The following is a 22,507-nucleotide window of genomic DNA, read 5'->3' on the forward strand; positions in this document are numbered from 1 at the left end:
GCCTTCCACCTCCGTCTCTTCTCTCTCTCCGTTAACTCACAGCTCACATTCTCTCTCTCTCTCTCTCTCTCGCACTACATTACATATTTCCATACACACATGCTCTCTGTCTCTTTCTCTATCTACAAATCAGCAACTCTCTCTGTTTCCCTTTCTTTAATTTTTCCTTTTTTGCTCTCCATTTATATCCTTCTCTCTTCGCTTGTCTGCTACGGAACTCCTTCAATGCTATAACACACTCCACAATACCTCTCTTCTCAGGTATCTCTCTCTCTCTATGAAGATCTTCTTGCTGTCTTTTCACAGAATCTAAGAGGTTCAACAAATGCCTGTTTCATTTAGATCTTAGTTTATCTCAGTTTACTTTGTGGCAATTCAGCAAAGATCTAATTGTAGTGTGAAAAGCAGTCTGCGCTCTTTTAATTGATAGGAGAGTTGCAGTCTTTGACGTTGATCTACTGTTACATAACAAAAGTTCATTGCAACTTAATGCTGGATTTTTAATTTTTAATCTGACTGCAATTTATGTTGTATATTGGAATCCCTAGTGAGTGCTGGTGCTCTAAATGAAAGTTAATTGCTATAGTGTTGATTTGATCTGTATGTGATACAGACACTACATTATCTTAGAAGTGTCTTTCAGTTTCTTATGTTGTATTTTGCCCACAAAAGGCGAAATCCCACATCCTGGCCCCACATCCTGGCCCGACAGGATTTGTGGAGGTGGTTTCTTATGTTGTATTGAATGTAGTGAATGAATGTTGTTGCTGCTGTGCAGGAAGCTGTTAGCTTTTGACTGTGTCTTGGGGGTTACATCTGAAGGGAAGATCTCGAATCACAGCAAAGCTGGCGGCTACAGTGGGTTGGAGGTATGCTGCCAGTAATGGCAGCAGCCTTCCCTCTGCTGATCTGGTATGATTCCATACAATTCTTGTAATGTTGACTACGTGGACTGTTCAGTTATTGCATTCAAGATCTGGATTTTAGATTGGTTGAATTTTTTTTTCCCTCTAAATTGCTTAGATCTTTATGGTTTGATATGCATTTTTGTAATATTTTTGCAATAATGTGGCTGGGATATCTAAATCATCTTTTGATCTCATCTTGATGAACTTACTTCTTGTGTTCATTTGTCTTATATGATTCTTAATCCATTCACCTAGTATTCCTCATCAGGACACAATTTTTGTTCACGTGCTTTCAGGAAAGAAATGGAGATGGTAAGCCTCATGATTTGGAGCCGCCAACTCCTCATTCTCTCATGAAAATGGGTTCAAGGTCAGTTCATTTATATCAGATATATTTCTTTGAGTGGCTAATTTATTGTCTGTCTACTATCTAATAACAAATTTGCAATATACTTATGAGGCTTTCAGTAAGGAAGACCTTTCCGCGCTATTCCCTAATATGGAGTATGTAGCTTTAGGAACTAAGATTAAGAGCATTTTACAATTTAAGATATATTTATTTAAGTTGTGACTATTTTATATTTCATGCTCTCTAGTAAGGGATTTGTCCTTCCCCTATCACATTAACAAGATTGATGTCACTTAGGTCACATTGGAGTTTTGCTGCTCTTCTGTTTATCATTTAATTATGAGCCTTATCACTTTATAGAAGATAAGATACACATCTAAATTGTGATAAAAGAAACTGAAGAAAGTTTTTATGGAGTCATATTGTTTATGACTTACAGTTGCAGAATTAAGCAACTCTTTTAGTTTATAATTTTTTCCAGACCTCATGTGGCCAACAGTTGTCTTATTATTTATCACAAAAACTATAACTGAATGTTCCTTAATATGTGCAGAGACCGTAGTAGCATGGAGGATCCAGATGGGACACTCGCAAGTGTCGCTCAATGCATTGAGCAATTGCGTCAAAATTCCTCTTCCATGCAGGAAAAGGAAAATTCCTTGAAGCAATTGTTGGTGCTTATTGATACACGAGAAAATGCCTTCAGTGCTGTTGGGTCACATTCTCAGGCAGTTCCAGTGCTTGTGTCTCTACTTCGATCGGGATCACTTGGGGTAAAGATTCAGGCTGCTACAGTTTTGGGCTCTCTGTGCAAGGAAAATGAGTTAAGAGTAAAAGTATTACTGGGAGGCTGTATTCCACCATTGCTTGGCCTTCTCAAATCAAGTTCAGCAGAAGGTCAGATTTCAGCAGCAAAAACCATATATGCTGTATCTCAAGGTGGTGTCAAGGACCATGTAGGCTCAAAGATTTTTTCAACTGAAGGAGTTGTTCCAGTTCTGTGGGAGCAATTACAGAAGGGTCTCAAAGCTGGGAACATAGTTGATGACTTAATAACAGGAGCCTTGAAAAACCTTGCTACCAGCACTGAGGGATTCTGGTCTGCAACAATTCAAGCTGGAGGACTAGATATACTTGTTAAATTGTTAGCTACTGGACAGTCAAGTACTCAAGCAAATGTGTGTTTTCTCCTTGCATGTATGATGATGGAGGATTCATCTGTTTGCTCTAAAGTTTTGGCTTCGGAGGCTACAAAACAACTTCTTAAACTAATTGGACCTGGTAATGAGGATTCTGTCAGAGCAGAAGCAGCGGGTGCTCTCAAATCTCTTTCTGCCCAGTGCAAAGAGGCCAGAAGAGAGATTGCAAGTTCAAATGGTATACCTGCTTTAATAAATGCTACAATAGCCCCTTCAAAAGAATTCATGCAGGGAGAGTATGCTCAGGCTTTGCAGGAGAATGCAATGTGTGCTCTTGCAAATATTTCAGGTGGCTTATCATTTGTCATATCAAGTCTTGGCCAAAGTCTTGACTCGTGCACCTCACCTGCACAGGTTGCTGACACATTAGGGGCTTTAGCTTCTGCTCTCATGATATATGATATCAAAGCGGAAAATTCAAGAGCCTCAGATCCTTTGGAGGTGGAGCAGACACTGCTTAAGCAATTTAAACCTCGCTTGCCGTTTCTGGTGCAAGAGCGTACAATAGAAGCTCTTGCTAGTTTGTATGGAAATGCTGTACTCTCTAGCAGACTTGCAAACTCTGATGCAAAACGCTTGTTGGTTGGTCTGATCACAATGGCAACTAATGAAGTTCAGGATGAATTAATAAGGTCCCTTCTAGTTCTTTGCAAAAATGAGGGCAGTTTATGGCATGCACTTGAAGGTCGTGAAGGTATTCAACTATTGATTTCACTTCTTGGGCTCTCTTCAGAGCAGCAACAGGAATGTGCTGTTGCTTTGCTTTGCCTCCTTTCTAATGAAAACGATGAAAGTAAATGGGCAATCACAGCGGCTGGAGGAATACCTCCACTTGTTCAGATTCTAGAGACTGGATCTGCCAAAGCTAAGGAGGATTCTGCAACCATTCTTGGAAACCTCTGTAACCACAGTGAGGATATACGTGCATGTGTTGAGAGTGCTGATGCTGTTCCTGCTTTACTTTGGCTTCTGAAGAATGGTAGCTCCAATGGTAAAGAAATTGCTGCAAAGACATTGCATCATTTGATTCACAAATCAGATACCGCAACTATAAGCCAACTCACTGCACTATTAACCAGTGATCTTCCTGAGTCTAAAGTTTATGTCTTAGATGCATTAAAAAGTTTGCTTTCTGTGGCCCCTCTCAATGAAATTTTACGTGAAGGCAGTGCAGCAAACGATGCAATTGAGACAATGATAAAGATCTTAAACTCTACCAAGGAAGAGACTCAGGCCAAGTCAGCATCAGCTCTCGCTGGAATCTTTGGTCTCAGGAAGGACTTGCGGGAAAGTAGTCTTGCAATCAGGACTCTTTCTCCAGTTATGAAGCTTCTAAATGTTGAATCTGAAAACATCTTAGCAGAAGCATCCCACTGCCTTGCTGCAATATTTCTCTCAATTAGGGAGAACCGTGAGGTGGCTTCAGTTGCTAGAGATGCATTTCCATCATTGTTGGCACTTGCTAACTATTCAGCTTTACAAGTTGTAGAGCAAGCTACATGTGCTTTGGCCAATCTTCTTTTGGATTGTGAAGTTTTGGAGAAAGTTGTTCCTGAAGAAATTATCTTGCCTGCCACTAGAGTTCTGTGTGAAGGTACAACTGATGGTCAGACACATGCTGCTGCAGCAATTGCTCGACTTCTCCAATCTCGTCAGGTTGATTCTGCCTTAACTGACTGTGCTAATCGTGCTGGGACTGTTCTTGCTTTGGTTTCTTTTCTAGAATCCACTAGCAGTGGATCTAATGCTATGTCAGAAGCATTAGGTGCACTTTGTTATCTTTCAAGGTTGGAAGGGGATAGTCAGCATATTAAACCTGCATGGGCAGTTCTTGCAGAATACCCAAACAACATTACACCAGTAGTTTCATGCATATCTGATGCTGCCCCCCTTTTGCAAGACAAAGCTATAGAAATATTAGCATGTCTCTGTCAAGCTCAGCCAACTGTTCTAGGAGACAAAATTGCTTGTGCTTCGAGATGCATTTCTTCAATTGCAAAAAGAGTGATCGATTCTACAAATGCAAGGGCCAAAACTGGAGGAACTGCTCTCCTTGTTTGCACGGCAAAAGTGAACCATCAAAGGGTGGTTGAAGATTTAAATGAATCACGTTCTCGTGTTCTACTCATTCAAACTCTTGTTGGAATGCTGAGCTCTTTGGAGTCTTCTCAGCTGACAGATCAGGGTAACAAGGTTGCAATTAACATATCTAGGAGTGCTGGAGACGAGTCAGTGAAGGAGAGAACTACTTCAGTTATATATGGTACCAACATTGCTATATGGCTTCTTTCTGCTCTTGCTAGTCATGATGACAAAAATAAAACTGAGATCGTGGAAACTGGTGCAATTGAAGTTCTTACGGATAAAATCTCTGAAGCTCTATCCCAATTCACTCAGGTATCCAACTGAATCAGATGTTTGCTAAAAATTAAGTAATTAGATCTTCTTTATACCTGTCAAAAGAGGAAGTAACTGGATCTTCTCTGTTGTTGCAAGATAATTCTTCATTCAATGATACACAGTTTTATATTATATTTTTCTGTTTAATAGATGTGTCCCCTCATCAATGTCTGACTGGGTTCTTATTGTGCACATTTTATTGCCTGCTTTCTAATTCCTGCAGATTGATTTTAACGAGGATGGCAGCATATGGGTTTGTGCTTTGCTACTGGCAATCTTATTTCAAGATAGGGACATCACTCGAGCACATGCCACAATGAAGGCGGTACCAGTGCTTGCCAATTTGCTGAGGTCAGAGGAGTCGGCAAACAGATACTTTGCTGCACAGGCCATAGCCAGTCTTGTTTGTAATGGTAGCAGGGGAACTCTTCTCTCTGTTGCAAATTCAGGGGCAGCAGCAGGGCTCATATCCTTGCTTGGTTGTGCTGATGATGACATGCGGGACCTTATTGAGCTGTCAGAGGAGTTCACTTTGTTACGCAATCCAGATCAAGTTGCTCTTGAGAGATTGTTTAGGGTGGATGATATTAGGACCGGGGCAACCTCTAGGAAAGCTATACCAGCTCTTGTTGATTTGCTGAAACCAATTCCAGATCGTCCAGGTGCACCTTTTCTTGCTCTGGGGCTTATGATGCAGCTGGCCAGAGATTGCCCCTCCAATAAGATTGTTATGGTTGAATCAGGAGCTCTTGAAGCATTGACTAAATATCTCTCTCTTGGCCCACAAGATGCAACAGAAGAAGCTGCCACTGATTTATTAGGTCTCCTATTTAGTACTCCTGAAATTCGGAGACATGAATCTTCATATGGAGCTGTTGGCCAACTTATAGCAGTATTACGCTTGGGTGGAAGAGGGGCAAGGTATAGTGCTGCCAAAGCCTTGGAAAACTTGTTCTCAGCAGATCATATAAGAAATGCTGAATCTGCTAGACAGGCTGTTCAACCTTTGGTAGAGATTATAGATACTGGTCTTGAGAAGGAGCAACATGCTGCCATTGCAGCCTTGGTTCGATTGCTCAGTGAAAACCCATCGCGAGCTTTCACAGTTTCGGATGTTGAGCTGAATGCAGTTGATGTTATGTGCAAAATTCTTTCGTCAAATTGTTCGATGGAGCTGAAGGGTGATGCTGCTGAATTATGTTCTGTTCTTTTTGGAAATACAAGAATAAGATCTACAGTTGCTGCAGCTCGCTGTGTGGAACCTTTGGTTTCTCTTCTGGTTATGGAATTTAGTCCTGCTCATCATTCAGTTGTTCGTGCATTAGATAAACTAGTAGATGATGAGCAACTTGCAGAACTGGTTGCTGCACACGGGGCTGTCATCCCCCTTGTGGGCCTTCTCTATGGTCGGAATTATTTGCTTCATGAGGCAATTTCTAGGGCACTTGTGAAGTTGGGGAAAGATAGGCCTTCTTGTAAGATGGAAATGGTAAAAGCTGGGGTTATTGAGTGCGTACTTGATATTCTCCATGAAGCACCAGATTTCCTCTGTGCTGCATTTGCTGAATTGTTAAGGATACTGACCAATAATGCTAACATTGCTAAGGGACCATCTGCGGCTAAAGTGGTTGAGCCTCTTTTTTCATTGCTGACAAGACCAGAATTTGGACCTGATGGGCAACATAGTGCTCTGCAGGTCCTCGTAAACATCTTGGAACATCCACAGTGTCGTGCTGATTACAACTTGAAATCTCAGCAAGCAGTTGAACCTCTAATTCCTTTACTCGATTCTCCTGCTTCAGCTGTGCAGCAATTGGCAGCTGAGCTTCTCTCGCACCTGCTTTCGGAGGAGCATCTTCAGAAGGATCCTGTAACACAGCAAGTAATTGGCCCTTTAGTACGAGTGGTTGGTTCTGGTATACCTATTTTGCAGCAGAGAGCCGTGAAGGCTCTTGTTTGTCTCTCAGTAACTTGGCCAAATGAAATAGCAAAAGAAGGTGGTGTTGCCGAAATTTCTAAAGTGCTACTATATGCTGATCCTTCGGTTCCTCACTCCTTGTGGGAGTCAGCTGCTTCTGTCCTATCCAGTATTTTGCAATTTAGCTCCGAGTTTTATCTGGAAGTGCCTGTCGCTGTTTTAGTGAGATTGCTCCGTTCTGGCTCAGAAACCACAGTACTTGGTGCATTGAATGCTCTACTCGTGTTGGAAAGTGATGACTCTACCAGTGCTCAGGCAATGGCTGAAAGTGGGGCAATTGAGGCTCTTTTGGAACTTCTCAGATGCCATCTTTGCGAAGAGACCGCTGCAAGACTGCTCGAGGTATTGCTGAACAATGTGAAGATCAGAGATACAAAAGCTACCAAGTCGGCGATTGTGCCATTGTCACAGTACCTCTTGGACCCACAAACCCAAGGCCAACAAGCCAGGTTATTGGCGACTCTTGCACTCGGTGATTTGTTCCAAAACGAGGCCCTTGCTCGAACAGCAGACGCTGTTTCCGCCTGCCGAGCCTTGGTTAATCTGCTCGAGGATCAGCCTACCGAAGAGATGAAAGTTGTGGCAATATGTGCCTTACAGAATCTTGTTATGTATAGCCGAGCAAATAAGAGGGCAGTTGCAGAGGCTGGTGGTGTGCAGGTTCTGCTCGATTTGATCGGTTCAAGTGATCCCGACACATCAATACAAGCAGCCATGTTTGTTAAGCTTCTCTTTTCCAACAATACCATTCAAGAGTATGCTTCAAGCGAGACTGTCAGAGCTATTACTGGTAAGTTTCCTTTCTATTATTATCAAGCTTTGGTAGAGAAGTGAAAGATACACATTCCGGTTATTAAGCTTCTCTTTTCCAACAATACCGTTATTTCTTATTGATCTAGAAAGAATTAATTAGTTTATTGCGTCTTTGTAGCTGCAATTGAGAAAGACTTGTGGGCATCCGGAACTGTAAATGAAGAGTATCTGAAGGCTCTGAATGCACTTTTTGGGAATTTCCCCCGTCTAAGAGCTACAGAGCCTGCAACATTGAGCATTCCACATTTGGTCACTTCCCTCAAGACAGGTTCAGAGGCAACTCAAGAAGCTGCTTTGGATGCACTGTTTTATCTCACACAGCTTTGGTCAGCATGCCCACCCGAAGTATCTCGAGCACAATCAATTGCTGCTGCTGATGCTATTCCGCTGTTGCAATACTTGATACAATCGGGTCCTCCTAGGTTTCAGGAGAAGGCAGAGTTCCTGCTGCAATGCTTGCCAGGGACATTGGCAGTGATAATTAAGCGTGGCAACAACATGAGACAGTCTGTCGGAAATCCTAGTGTGTATTGCAAGCTTACCCTTGGAAATACTCAACCTCGGCAAACCAAGGTACAACTTCTTTACTTATCAAAACAAAAAGATACTAATGCTTGCACCTTTTGTTTATTGAAACGGAAAAAGGTTTGTTCTCCTTGATTGTTTACATATATTCCATAAACTCTTATTTTCCTTCCCTTCTCATAGATTGTATCAACTGGCCCTAATCCCGAGTGGGATGAGAGTTTTACGTGGTCCTTTGAAAGTCCTCCAAAGGGCCAAAAGCTTCACATTTCATGCAAGAACAAGAGCAAAATGGGCAAGGTAAATGCACTTTTCTCACCCCCATTTTTGATAATCAAAGACGGGACATAAATTTCAGTTTCAATCTTTGCTTTCTCAATCCCGCACTAACCCACTTCTTAAATACCACAACAGAGTTCATTTGGGAAGGTAACTATCCAAATCGATCGTGTAGTAATGCTGGGTTCAGTTGCAGGGGAGTACACTTTGTTGCCTGAAAGCAAAAGTGGACCTTCAAGGAATTTGGAGATAGAATTTCAGTGGTCTAACAAATCAGAACAATAGAGGAGAAATATATGATTGGGGGGGTTTTCATTTACCTTTTTCTTGCATTTCTTTTTGGGTTTATTTATATATTAAAATTGTATATAGCTTATGGCAGAGGTTTTACAGTTGTTCTGCTTAGTTTTCTTTCAGTCTTGAAACCGGCTAGTAGTCAGTCAGTGTATTCTTTTGCTGAGTCTGTTGTACCTGTGTGCATATGTATTAATTGCTTATATTCCTTTGCATTCATATTTGGTTGATTGTCAAATTTGAGTTTTACCAGAATAAACTTCCTGGTTTGGACATTCCCATGATGTTTATGCCACATTTTCCTATATTATATACTATTGTGCTCACTGTATAATGTAATGAACATGTAGTTCAATTACTATGAACATAAAATTCAATCCAAATGCATATTTAGCTCATCTTGACATAAACATGAAGTTCAATCAAATGGTACATCTCATTCATCTTTAGAAGTTTGAAGAAAGGATGTGATATACTTAAAATGTGCATAGAACTCATAAATGAACATGGAAGAAATGGATATAGAGGGTCTTTGTGTGTGTACACTGGAAAAGACCTGAAAAAAAAATAATCATGAACTCACCCAAATTCGTCCAACCAATTTGAGAAGATAAAATTAACTTATTTATCAAATTATTTACTTGAGTCTTGAAGATATTTGTGAGGTATTTTAGTATATGCCCACTTAAACATTAAAAAAAAAGAAGAGAATTAGTCAATTAAAAATGAGTATCAAGTCATAATTAAGGGATAACATAAGAGATTGCATGGGGTGTTATTGTGTTAGAGGCGTGTACAAGGCAATTCTTGCAGTTTCAGGGTGAATTTGCTCTAAGTCCCAAATTTGTTCCAATATCATTCTACATCAACTTTTCATTTTAAGATGGCCCAAAAATGTCTCATAAAGCATAAAATTCAATAAAATCTCACATTAGACTATTACATGTGTGTGCAATATTTGTGCTAAAGTGTGTGCAATATTTGTGCTCATGAACATTGTATTATTTGTCAAAGGATCTAACGAAAATCGTGGATTCAATGATAATTATATTTTTTAATGAATAATCTAATAATTAAATTTACCAATGTTAGTACGCGTTGGACTTGTAAAAATGATGTTTAGCCTTTAATGTAATCTTTTGAACTATAAAATTTAATTATGTCATTATATATATATATATAGAGCAGGTTGAGGTTCATGCAGAACGACAAATATAATGTTATTAAGGTAAGCTGCTCTACAGTTATTTGACAAATGCCTGCCGAATTTACATACACGTTATATGTATATATGTATGTGTATATATATATATATATATATATATATATATATATATTCTTTAAGTTCCTCGTGAGAAGTAAAAATCATAAAACCTATTAAGTGAGAGTGGAATAGAGAGCTTTGAGTTATAAAGAAATTATATTTCTTTCGAGTGACAAAATTATGGCTAAAATGAAAGATGGAAATGGAGTTATTACCCCTTGTGGTAGCAACTCAAGTCTTATCCAAAGGTATAATGATGACCAAAAAAATATCTCATAAAGCATAAAATTTAATAAAATCTCACATTAGACTATCACATGCGTGTGCAATATTGGTGCTAATAAAGTGTGTGCAATATATGTGCTCATGAACATTGTGCAATATTTGTGCTCATGATGAACATTGTGTTATTTGTCAAAGGATGTGTTTGTGGCTTGGAACTCACTAAGTTATGATGTGTTCATGTAAGATCAAGCCTCACGCCTCACTCATCAATTGTGTAGTGCGGAAATGAAAATAGGAAAATAGAAAAAAGAAAAAGGGATAAAAATAAGTTTTGTGAAATTACTCCAATATAGCCCTATCTTGTATTGTTTTTTTTGCAACGTATTTTGGCTCATTTAGTGCTTTTTTTTTTTTAATTCACATTTGACAGCGTATTTAAAGCTATATATTGCTTAGAGTTAAAAAAAAAGTATATAACTAATATAAGGTATTAATTAAAATAAGAAATTTATTTGTTTTTCCTCTTATATAGACAATTTTAATCTAATAGACACAAGAGCATCGCTGGACACCATATGGATTATATTAAACCAGTGTTGTAAAAATTGGTCTAGGTGGCCGCCTAGGCGTTAGGCACCCCTAGGCTGAGGGGATTTTCTCCCAATGCGCCACTTAGTCGGCTGGGAAAAGAGCTCACGTTGATAACATATATCCAAATACTGTGATGGGGCGAGAAAACGATAAACAATAATATGTGTATACAAATAATCCAAGTGGCTTTTGTCAAACAACAGTAAAGGAGCTGACCTTGATAGCATATATGTATGAACCTTTCACCTACTATATATACATTAGGCTATCTTATTTGAAGTAGAATTGATATATGTACCAGCTAAGTGAAAGAGAGAGGGGTATGGAGTAACAACATCATGGCATAGAAGAAAGATATTCACAATACATATTTTTTTCAATTTTAATTATCTTACTTTTCTACCTCAAATTAAACAGTAACTCAAATTTAATATAATTGACAACAAAATTAATATGATTAATAACGTACAATATAATAAGAACCTCAAGAACCTATATTTATAGACTTATTATTTGTATAACAACCAAATATAAAAATAGTGAGAAATGCAACATATTAAACTAATTAATATTTCACATATCTCAACACACTGAACAATCTCTAGCACGTTCTTTCAAACTAGAGCATATGAACATTACAAGTTTGCAAGTAAACAAAATTAGTATACAATTCTTCTCAATTCGCAATGAATGAAAGCTAATAGTTGGTACAATTTGTGCAAACATAATAGAGCATCTTGAGAAATCAAAACATAATGACACAATTAACTAGCTAATCATATACTAAGTAATTTCATGATTGTTGTGTTTGCATGTATGAGATTGATTTCCTAGACACTTTGTTGTTCTATTGTTTTCATAATTATCCTTTCTTTTTTAATGAAATAATTTAGTTGCAATTCTTAAGAAAATTTTGTTATATATCAATTGTGAATCACCTTCACTAGAGTTAGTAATGGGACATCATTTTGAATAAATATGGGCTTATTAGCACACAAACATGCTGATGGATAATTATGTTTTTTTTTTTTTTTTTTTTTTTAAAGTCAAGTGGTAATTAGATGTTTTGATAATATAATGGTTAATTGGCAAAATGACAAATCAGATAAGGGAGCTGTGTCAGGGATTACAGAAATTTATAAATAGTTGTGAGGAAAATGTTAGACTACAGACAAAGTTATTGGGAAGAAAATATGCTCTTTGGGATTATCCAACTTGAAACTTTGAAAGATTCTCATGTCATATTCCTTGAAATTTACTTAGAAAAAAACAATAAATTTATGTGAGGAATACATAACTATTTTTAATGATAATTATAATATGAATGATTAAATGATGATAAAAAAGGTTTTTAATGAATAATCGATTAGTTACATTTAATCATGTTTGTATAAGTTGGACTTGTAAAAATGATATTTAGCCTCATCATGTATAATCTATTGAACTATACAATTTAAAGTTTTATAACACTTATAATTAATTATATATAAATCTTCAATTAATAATCAAATAAACAAGGGTCACACTTGTGTGAGACCGTCTCACGGATCCTTATTCGTGAGACGGGTTGGATCGGGTCAAAGCACCATGCAAATGTCGCAAATGTCATACTTATATGCTCAAATATAACACTAATCAACAATACAATTTGTTTTTGTTTTACTTATAAGAGTAAACTGCAAACAAAATTTCTTTTCTAGGAATCTACAACCCTTTAAAAGCAATCATAAAAATGACATATCTTGTACCCAACTACCATTAAATTACTTAGTATATATAATTAGCTAATTAATTATGTCATTATATTTATCTGATGAATATATTTTTGCACGCCAACAAAAATATTCATCTGAAGTATAAAAGATAAACTTTAATTGAGAAATATCATTAAAACTTTCTATCTTTAATATTTATTTATAAGAAAAAATTTGCATGCATATGATTTTTTTTTTTTGCTAAACACCAAGAGGATATCATTGGACAATCAGAAGGCGAAAATATATAAAGTGTATGCAAATTTGGAAGGCATTTTTCAAACAACAGCGGATTTTTTTTTTGTTTTGTTTTTTGTTTTTTTTTTGTTTTTTGTTTTTTGTTTTGTTTTTGTTTTTGTTTTTTGTTTTGTTTTGTTTTGTTTTGTTTTTTTTTTGTTTTTTCTAAAAACAATGATGATATCATTGGACAATCAAATGGTGAGAATGTATAATATGTATGAAAATTCGGTAGGCATTAGTCAAACAACTATAGAGTATAATAGCTTACTTTAATAACATATGTGGTTTTGCATGAGTTTCAATCGGCATTTGTCAAATCTCGTAAACATTTGGCAAACAACTATTTTTTTTGTTTTTAGATAAACCAAGATGCATGATATGATTGGGCCATCATACGGTGACATATAACGTGTTTGAAGTTCCGATAGCCATTTGTCAAACAACGTTAAAGGACCTTACCCTAGCAACATTTGTTGTCTTGCCTTAACCTTTAACCCCCTATATATACCCTTTATTAGGTTCTTCTTGAGAAGTCAAATCATAAAACATACGTATTAAGTGAGAGTGGAATAAAAAGAGCCTTGTGTTATAAAGAAAGTATAAATTTCTTGAGTGACAAAATTATGGCGGAAAAGAAAGACGAAAATAGAGTCATTACCCCTGGTGCTAGCAGCTCAACACCTATCCAAAGGTATGATTTTGAGCATGGATACATGTAAAAAGAATTGTAGCAATCTCCCGTAAAATGAGTGTGTTTTGTTATTCGTTGGTATGAGCAAAACTAACCTTAAACGAGTCAGATTGTATGCTAATTGCACAAATCAAAGCTCCATTTCTTGCAAATATTTGGTTGTGGCAACAATCTAAGCACATAAAACATTTTCTTTAATTTGTTGAGAAACTTGAATTTCAAAGCCACTATTCCGATATGTTTTTGTGTAAGTTTTAATTATGTAATTCTTTTAGATCGATATCAACCATTGAATTTATTTAAGTTTACAAAGATTATAGAGTGGAGTCTAGGTTGAGAGTGAATTTTCATAATATAAGTATTTTATTTATAATATATAGTATTATATTTAAAAACATAACCTTTAATTTTATTAGTATAATAACCAGTATTCTATGTTAAAAGTAGATAATTAAGGATGTTAGATTTTAAGTTTCGTGTGTGTATTTTAGAATAATTCAATTCTCATGCTAACAAATTCTTTTGTTTAACATTGATTTTGTAGCAATGAAGAACCAAGGCGCAACAGAGAATATAATCAGAGAGAGGTTTCATTTTACATGAATATAACGCATCCTAACTTAGTCTTGGATAAACCCCGCTTCTTTTTTCTCACACCACTTTCACAAGATGAAATTGTTTAATTTTGAACATACACAACCACATACTTTAACAAATACTACTATTTATTTATGTATATTTTTAAAAGAAGTAACTCAAACAATAATACTAGTGTAATATACTACACAACAGAACTTTAGATAATGAATTAAGAAAATAGTTCACAGTGAAGTAAGTTGATCTAATATATAAAGTTATTAGCTAGGCCTCAATACTTGCAAAAGTGTTTGTTGAGTTGCAGTAGAAGCCTGTTTTAACATTTTATTTGTATACTTTTTTTAAACACAGGAAATTCGTAATGTGTTCCCTCAGATGAGTATTCATCCTGGAATTGCAAGAATTTCTCAGTAAGTCTCTTAATATCCAACAATTTCTTTTTAACACGTCTCCAATGATAGACCCTGCTTCTTTTTCTCCCACCACTTTCACAAGATGAAATTGTTTAATTTTGAACATACACAAACACATACTTTAACAAATACTACAATTTATTTATGTATATTTTCAAAAGAAGTAACTCAAACAATAGTAGTAGTGTAATATACTACACAACAGAACTTTAGATAATGAATTAAGAAAATAGTTCAGTAAGTTGATCTAATGTATAAAGTTTTTAGTTAGGCTTCAATACTTGCAAAAATGTTTGTTGAGTTGCACTAGAACCATGTTTTAACCTTTTATTTTTATACTTTTTTTAAACACAGGAAATTCGTAATGTATTGCCTCAGATGAGTATTCATCCTGGAATTGCAAGAATTTCTCAGTAAGTCTCTTAGTATCCAACAACGTCTTTTTAACACATACATCTCCAATGATATAACTTATCTAAAAGTCAACTTTTATTTAATTGACTTATCCTCAATTTGTTGGTGTTTGCATGGGAATATATTGGTTTGCCTCTCAAATAAATCCTCAGGACTCAGGTAATAATTTTATAAATAAGTAAATTTCATTTTTTGTCAACTTACCATTTCATATTTAATCCACAATCCTTTTTTACACAAGTTTAAAGTATTCACATTAATTTTGGTTGAGCTAATCATATTTCTCTTCATTAATTTTCTTAGTCTGTTGAAAGAAAACTGGATTTGATTTCTGAGGAGTTGGCTCGTGTCCGGGGAGAGATAGATGGGTTATTAAATAACATCTTCTTTCCACCTCGCTCAAATACGCCAATAACTAGGTAAAATTTATTTTATGGAAGTTGTAAAGTTTATATCTTAATAACTTGCAACACATAAAAGATTTTCCTTTTGTCTTGTTTTATTTCTCGTATTTTTCGTTTTAATTACTTAAAAAAGTAATGCATATTTATAATGATAAATCATAAGCTAAAACTCGAGTATGATTTACTCAAAATTCATAATCGTAAATAAACGAGATAGCTAACTATATTTGGGTGTGATTTACATCTTATTTTGTCAATAATAATTTTGAAAGAGATTCAGAACAACTCCATAAATGACTTGTCACATATGCAATTGAATAATGATATGTAGACAAATCTAGAAATTTATGATCTTATGTTTTATTGTGCCCATAAATTTTTTCTTTTTTGAAAACCAGTACAACTAACATTGATTTAATTACGATTTTAATTCATCTTTCTCGTATATTCTCTTTCATAGGGAGGAGGAAGAAGAGTTGGACACTTCTGATGAAGATGATGAAGAGGAGGAGGTTGAGGAAGAGCGTCAACCATGGGGAAAAGATGGTGCTTAAAAGTGGCATGAATAAAATAAGAGAAAATAATAATAAAGTCTAACATTGCTAGTTGTTGCAAGTAAATTTCATATTTGTGTGATTACATCTCTTAAAATATGGTATTGTGGTAGTTATGTTTTGTAGCAATGTGACTTACTGACTTTACTAGATTGGGTATTTGGCTGTACTCAAAAAAAAGATTGGGCATGCATTTGGCTCATCTTGGGATATGTATGTGTTTGTTCATATATATAAATGTATGTGTGTTTAAATTGGCTTATGTGTTCTAAATATTTTATTTGTAAAATTTTATCTTAAAAATAAGTAATACTGTTATTTTAAGTTTTTGTATTCAATTAAAAAAAATAATCTTTTTTTCTTCTATTGTGTACCAAAAAAATAAAATTAAAAATTCATTCCAATGGCCACCAATGCATCCTTGGATGTTACATGGGATTCAAATTAAGTAATCTTTATACAAACATATTACTTTCTCAAGGGTTTTGATGCCGAATTTTTTTTCTTCTAATTATATTATCTAGAAAGAGCCATATAATCTGACTCAACTCGATCTAATCCCCCATAATCATGAATTTAAATTACTTTGTATATAATTTGCTAATTAATTTTATCTTTAAATTAAACAAACAAATACACATCTAATACATGTATAATTTTGTTTGACAAATATATTTACAATTTTTCCATTGTCATAGTTATGTGTCTAAAAAATATGAAGTAATTTTAATTTAATTTTCTTCAAGTTGCAAACAAACAAAAATATAGATGTTGGAAAATAATATGGGATAGATATAATGATATGATGTGTACACAAACTGTTTGTTATTTTCACATGTAATAAAATTTATAAAAGAAAAAATACAGTAAAATCTCTATAAATGTTACCTAGATAAATATAAGAGGATCCTGTATGGCATTTATCATATAACTGGAATAGACTTTAAATTGGCAATACTAGTCCATCTGCGTTGTTGAACTTTTTACCTGCATAACATACATACATTCGTCCATTTAAAGTAAAATATAATCAACAAAGCTAGAAAACTAACTATTAAGTGAAATTGAATTGAGAGTGGGTATAGAGCAATGTGTAATAATCAGTTTTAGAATATAGTATAGAGATTGTACCATTTCAATTGCGTTCTGACCAAACAAACAAACAAAGATGGACGAATCGAGAGTGAAATTGGAGTAACAAAATATCTTTGGGAGAGAGATTAGAGGGAAGATATCAAATAAAAAAACATTAAAGATCACCATCCGTCATATCCCAACAGCGATAGTAAAGTTTTTTCTGATGCCTAAAAATATCTTGATTTTTTGTAGCCAAAGTGAGGAAAGGAAAAAACATAAATAAATAATGCTCTCATCTTTTGAAAGAGCCCATCCAATGAAGAAAAAAAAAAACACATGAAACTAATATATAAAAGAATCTAATCTTTTTTAAAACTTTTCAATATTTTGAATTGACACCAAAAGTATTTAGAATCACCTATATTGAAGTGGTCAAAACTTAGGTTTTCAACTAAAATTTGATAATTTTTCCACCTCTAGTCAAAAGTGGTCGTAAAGTTTAGTCAAAATCCTACCACCACCCACCCTGACTGAAAAAGTTGGGAAAAAAATTTTCATCCGCTTTTTAGTAGTTGAAAAGGTTTTTGGTTTTGTTTGCTTATATAATATTATTGTGTTTGTTCAATTTTATAATAATCTGACATTATTAGATTGCGTATTTGCCTCTTGGTGTTATATGTTTATGTTTGTTAGTTTGTTATACTGGAGTTAAGAGTAAATATCAATTTTAGTTTCACGAGTATTAGTATCACAACAGTTGTGGCTTACCAATTTTCATCCACAATTATTATTATTTTAGTATCAATTTTCATTACTCTGATAACCTCTTCGTTTTGGACTAGTGAGAATCTAAAATTACTAAGTTATTTTTGTCCTTTTATTATTAAAATCACAATATCAGCATAAATAAAATGAAAATCCGAGATTTTATTTAAGCCCTAGCTAATTCGTCTTGTTCCCTTTGAAAGTTGAAAGATTCTCAACCTTGAAACTTGAAAGATTCGCATGTCATATTTTAAAAAAAAAACAATTTATATAAGGAGTTGTGAACTCTATTTAATCATAATTATACTATAAGTCTATAATTGATTAAATGAAAATTTAAAAAGATTTTTTAATGAATAATCTAATAATTACATTTCTCTTCAAAAAAAAAATCTATTAATTACATTTACCTATATTAGTATAAGTTGGACTTGTAAAAATGATGTTTAGCCTCTACATGTATAATCTTTTGAACTATGAAATTTGAGTTTTATAACACATATAATTAACTTATATAAATCTTCAATTAATAATTAAATAAACAAGTAGATTACAATTGCCAAAGACCTTGTGATCAAGCGGCACCTGATGTATATTCCCATGTGGAAGGGAGTGGGTTCGAGCCTATTGACTCTTTGAGCAGCTTACCTTAATTATGGTATCTTGGCAGTTGTGAGAAAAATTATATTTCTGTCCAGTGACAAAAATGGAAGTGTTTCCACTTTCGTCGACATGCACTTTGTAAAAGAAACAGCACCCATTACGTCCAACTATCTTGGCAGTTGTGAGAGAAATTATATTTCTGTCCAGTGACAAAATTATGGTTGAAATGAAAAATGGAAGTGTTTCCACTTTTGTCGACATGCACTTTGTAAAAGAAACGGCACCCATTACGTCCAACTAATCATGTGTTTATTACGTACTGAGTTTAATTTTATTTACATTGTAGTTTCATTATAGTACAACTAAAGTATATTTTTAATTCAACTAGTAGTTGGTACAATTTGTGCAAACATAATGAAAGCTAATAGTTGGTACACTTTGTGCAAACATAATTGAGCATCTTGAGAAATCAAAACATAATGACTAAGTAATTTCATGATTGTTTGTTTGCATGTATGAGATTGATTTCCTAAACACTTACCTTGTTGTTCTATTGTTTTCATAATTATCCTTTTTTGAATGAAATAATTTAGTTGTAATTCTTAAGAAAATGTTATTATATATCAATTGTAGTGGTTGTGAATCACCTTCACTAGAGTTAGTAATGGAACATCATTTTGAATAAATATGGGATTATTAGCACACATGAATGTTGATGGATAATTACGCTTTTTGAATAAATATGGGCCTTTTTGTGATTCGTAAAATGGATTGATTTTCTATATTTGAACCATAAAATATATATCTATATCACAATTAGGCCATAAATCACAATACAAATGCCTATTATATAAAATTACATTAGGGTAAATTTTACAAGCCAAAAGCCCAGATCTCGAGAACACACAACATAAAGTTACCGCACACTTACTAGGAGCCAACTTCAATTCTCAGCTAACTCTGTTACAGTACAGTAGCATGCACCTTACATGGCATGGAGAGCAAGAGATCGAAACAATCTAATCTCTTTTATTTTCTGTCCCACTTTTACACAAACAGCTTAATTGGGACACACACCACACAGACCAATCCTAAACAACAATATAATATAATGGCAATTCTAAGCCTGCATACAATTCTTATCAACTACCAGACATGCATCAATGGCTTCTCCGATGCTCAGAAACACCTTTCCTTTGATTTTGTTATGAAAGTCGGCTAGCCTTAGCTTGTGAATCACTTGCCACCTTGGATTTGATATCACAAACTGCATGGATTCATCCCATCCACCACATATTTAACAATAGATTGATGAGTGCTTCAATAGTATATATATAATTAATATATAAATAATATCATTGATTAATTAAGTACCTGAACTCCAGATGACGTTATCTTGTCATACAACTCCTTAAGAGAAACTATTGCAGATGTATCCACGTTCATTATATCTAGATTCATCAATTAATAATAATGTTCAATAAATGTGACAAACAAACTAAGAAGTTCCACACATGAGTAAATGACTATTATACTGTTTCTTTTGGAAATTGAGAGAACGAAATCACCACCTTATTAAAAAAATTAGATTACCAATAATACTCACATCAACAATTTAAGGGCGTATGAAATTGGTATTTCATATAAATATAAGAACAAAAAGTTTTATTTTTCCAAAAACGCGAGCAAACATAAAATGAATATAATGAGAAACTTACTAGACATGTCGAAAACAATAAGCACAATTCTTTTCTCATCAGAGCTCTCTTTGGTTTCATCAGCTGATTTTTGTTCTTCCATGACCAGGCTCAGAATCCTTATTAGTAATTTTCGAACAAAAGAAATTAGGCCTTGTATCTTTAATTTCTCTATATATATGTAGCTAGGGAGAAAAAGTTTGAAGATTATTGTACTACCTGGCCTTAATGAAATTGGCATTGGCAAAACAAAGTAAAGAGGATTTGGTCCTGATAACGACAACTCCAGGAGTTTGAGCAGCCATAGGGTATTGGTCAATTCCCATGAACAATGCCTCAGCCCCGGGAAGCCTACCCAGCTTTTCAATGCCTGGCTGGATTGAATTCAAGATGATTTTTGCAAATGACACACCCACCTGACTTCATCAATAAGATTCATTGCATTATAAAACTTTAATCAGTAGTTACGACTATAGATGACAATATAGTAAATTAGACTCACAAGGATCGTAGATCACTAACACATATGTTCATTTTTAGTATATTGCAATCCTAATTAAAAACGAACTTACAATACACTTAAAAGGCCCTGTTTGGTAAATAATTAGCATATTATCAGTCAATTTTGGCCTATTTTACCATTATTAGTGGTTTGATTTGGTTAAAAATCAATATAAGTTTCTTTAAAAAAAAAAAGTCAATATAAATATTTGGTTAATAAGCTTTTTGTAACTCCAAAATACTAAATTTCAAAAGGCTACTCAAAGCAACATTTTTAATTAGCCTTTTGAGAAAAGAAATTATACCAAACAACTATCAGCTAACAGCTAATTTACCAAACACTTTTCTACAATCACCTAATATTATCAATTAATTATACTCAGCTAACCGCCATTTAGCAAACAGAGCCAAAATGAACTTGTAGCTAGTGTACTAAAAATAAGCATGTACCAATGGTGGAGGCTATAATTTGGCCTGCAAGTTGAAAGAATGAAGGTCTTACTATACATACCGCTACTAGTAGGCCAATCTCCACAGAAGCAAAAAGAATGCCGGCAAAAGCTCCGGCGCAAGCCAGGAAGTCTAGCTTGTCAACCTTCCATATGCTATAAGCTTCATTGAGGTTGATGAGTCCGGGCAAAGCCGAGAGAATAATGGATGCCAAAATGGCGACCGGAGTGAAGTACAAGAGCCTGGTGAGCAGCTGTAGTGATATTAGCACCGTCACGGCCATTACAACATTTGACACCGCAGTTTCGCATCCAGCATAGAAGTTAACAGCACTGCGAGAGAAGGAACCTGCATACATACATACATATATATATATACATGGTAGGTTTAATTTTCAGGCATCTTTAAAATGTCTGGAAGATAATGATACGATTTCACATCGGCTCCACCAGAGATTGTGGAGTGGTAATTAAATTAGGGCCAAACATCCACTGATAAACTAGTTTTTGTGATAGAGTTAGGGTATTTGTTTGAGTGTTTTTACTAATTACCTGTTGCAGCATAGCATGAGGTTAATGAGCCTGCAATGTTGGCAACTCCAATGGCCAGCATTTCCTTGTTCCCATCAAGATGGTATCCTTTCATAGACGCAAAAGACCTACCAACAGCAATTGCTTCCTACGTACATATATACATATTGTAAATGTTATGTTAATGCACATAGATCACATCTGTTTGGGACAACCAGCCAAGTTAGTCAGACCGTTGACTTGGTAACCAGATGGTTACAACTCCCAATAGGAACAGTTTTTGACTTGATAACCAGAAGGTTACGACTCCAAATAGGAGCAGTTTATTAATCTTTTTGTTATGAGCCGATCAAATATAGACCACTCAGGCTGGTTTAACTCTTAGTGGTCCTTTAACGGCTAGGGTCACAAGGCGTAGTTTATCAATACACACTTTTGAGTAGTGATTGCAGGTTTTCCTGACTTGTAACACAAAAAAAAATAAAAAATCAGCCCCTCTCTCTATCTCTTTTATTACCGTGAGAGCGACAAGTGCAACAATGAATCCAATCTTAGCAACTTCAGCTATATGAGGGGTGTTGAACTGCAACTGATGAAGGGAGCTGGGGTTTAGCCCTCCTTTGACATGCTTCACTATCTTGACTCCATGGTTTTCAGCCCTTGTCAAATAAACGAATAGAGTGGACAATATGACCGACAGAAGCGGCGCCATGGCAGGTAGCCAAAACAGTTTCCTGTGCTTTTGTCCCTACATTAATCATATGGTGCTAAGTGTTAGTAGAGCAGTAAACAAGGGATGAAATTAAAATAAAGTTCTTTAACCACATAACTTGCCAGAAATCTGGTAACGAGGATGAAGCTCAGAAATGAGAATCCAATGATGAGGTTATAAGGATTCCACTGCCAAAAAATATCCAACATATATATATGTAAGTTGAATTTGTTTCTTTTAACTAGGACACCAAAAAAAAAAAAAAAAAAAAAAAAAAAAA

General features: G+C 34.8%; 2 protein-coding genes across 3 annotated transcripts in view; one reads left to right on the forward strand and one right to left on the reverse strand.

The window, feature by feature from the left end:
- Positions 1-9,055, forward strand: LOC116020643 (protein CELLULOSE SYNTHASE INTERACTIVE 1). Its single transcript, XM_031261119.1, has 8 exons — positions 1-261; positions 779-912; positions 1,205-1,278; positions 1,811-4,853; positions 5,080-7,624; positions 7,766-8,220; positions 8,356-8,472; positions 8,587-9,055. Exons 3-8 carry the CDS (start codon positions 1,262-1,264, stop codon positions 8,734-8,736), a joined length of 6,327 nt encoding a protein of 2,108 aa, XP_031116979.1. The 5' UTR covers positions 1-261; positions 779-912; positions 1,205-1,261; the 3' UTR covers positions 8,737-9,055.
- Positions 9,056-19,161: 10,106 nt separating this feature from the next.
- Positions 19,162-22,507, reverse strand: part of LOC116020651 (low affinity sulfate transporter 3-like) — a 6,450-nt gene continuing 3,104 nt past the window's right edge. For both annotated transcript variants that reach the window (XM_031261128.1, XM_031261129.1), the window contains exons 6-13: positions 22,350-22,415; positions 22,033-22,263; positions 21,537-21,663; positions 21,047-21,333; positions 20,254-20,450; positions 20,056-20,153; positions 19,712-19,788; positions 19,162-19,604 (exon numbers count right to left, since the gene is read on the reverse strand). In XM_031261128.1, the coding sequence (XP_031116988.1) occupies positions 19,458-19,604; positions 19,712-19,788; positions 20,056-20,153; positions 20,254-20,450; positions 21,047-21,333; positions 21,537-21,663; positions 22,033-22,263; positions 22,350-22,415 (1,230 nt within the window). In that variant the 3' untranslated portion in view covers positions 19,162-19,457. The remainder of the gene's footprint in view (positions 19,605-19,711; positions 19,789-20,055; positions 20,154-20,253; positions 20,451-21,046; positions 21,334-21,536; positions 21,664-22,032; positions 22,264-22,349; positions 22,416-22,507) is intronic.

This window comes from Ipomoea triloba, chromosome 5, assembly GCF_003576645.1.
Source record: "Ipomoea triloba cultivar NCNSP0323 chromosome 5, ASM357664v1".
NCBI lineage: Eukaryota > Viridiplantae > Streptophyta > Magnoliopsida > Solanales > Convolvulaceae > Ipomoea > Ipomoea triloba.

What these genes read in the sequence shown, in the direction of transcription:
- LOC116020643 (XM_031261119.1), top strand. An exon ending in GACTGTCAGAGCTATTACTG is followed by an intron (nt 7,625 to 7,765) that starts GTAAGTTTCCTT and finishes GCGTCTTTGTAG; the next exon opens with CTGCAATTGAGAAAGACTTG. An exon ending in ACAAGAGCAAAATGGGCAAG is followed by an intron (nt 8,473 to 8,586) that starts GTAAATGCACTT and finishes ATACCACAACAG; the next exon opens with AGTTCATTTGGGAAGGTAAC.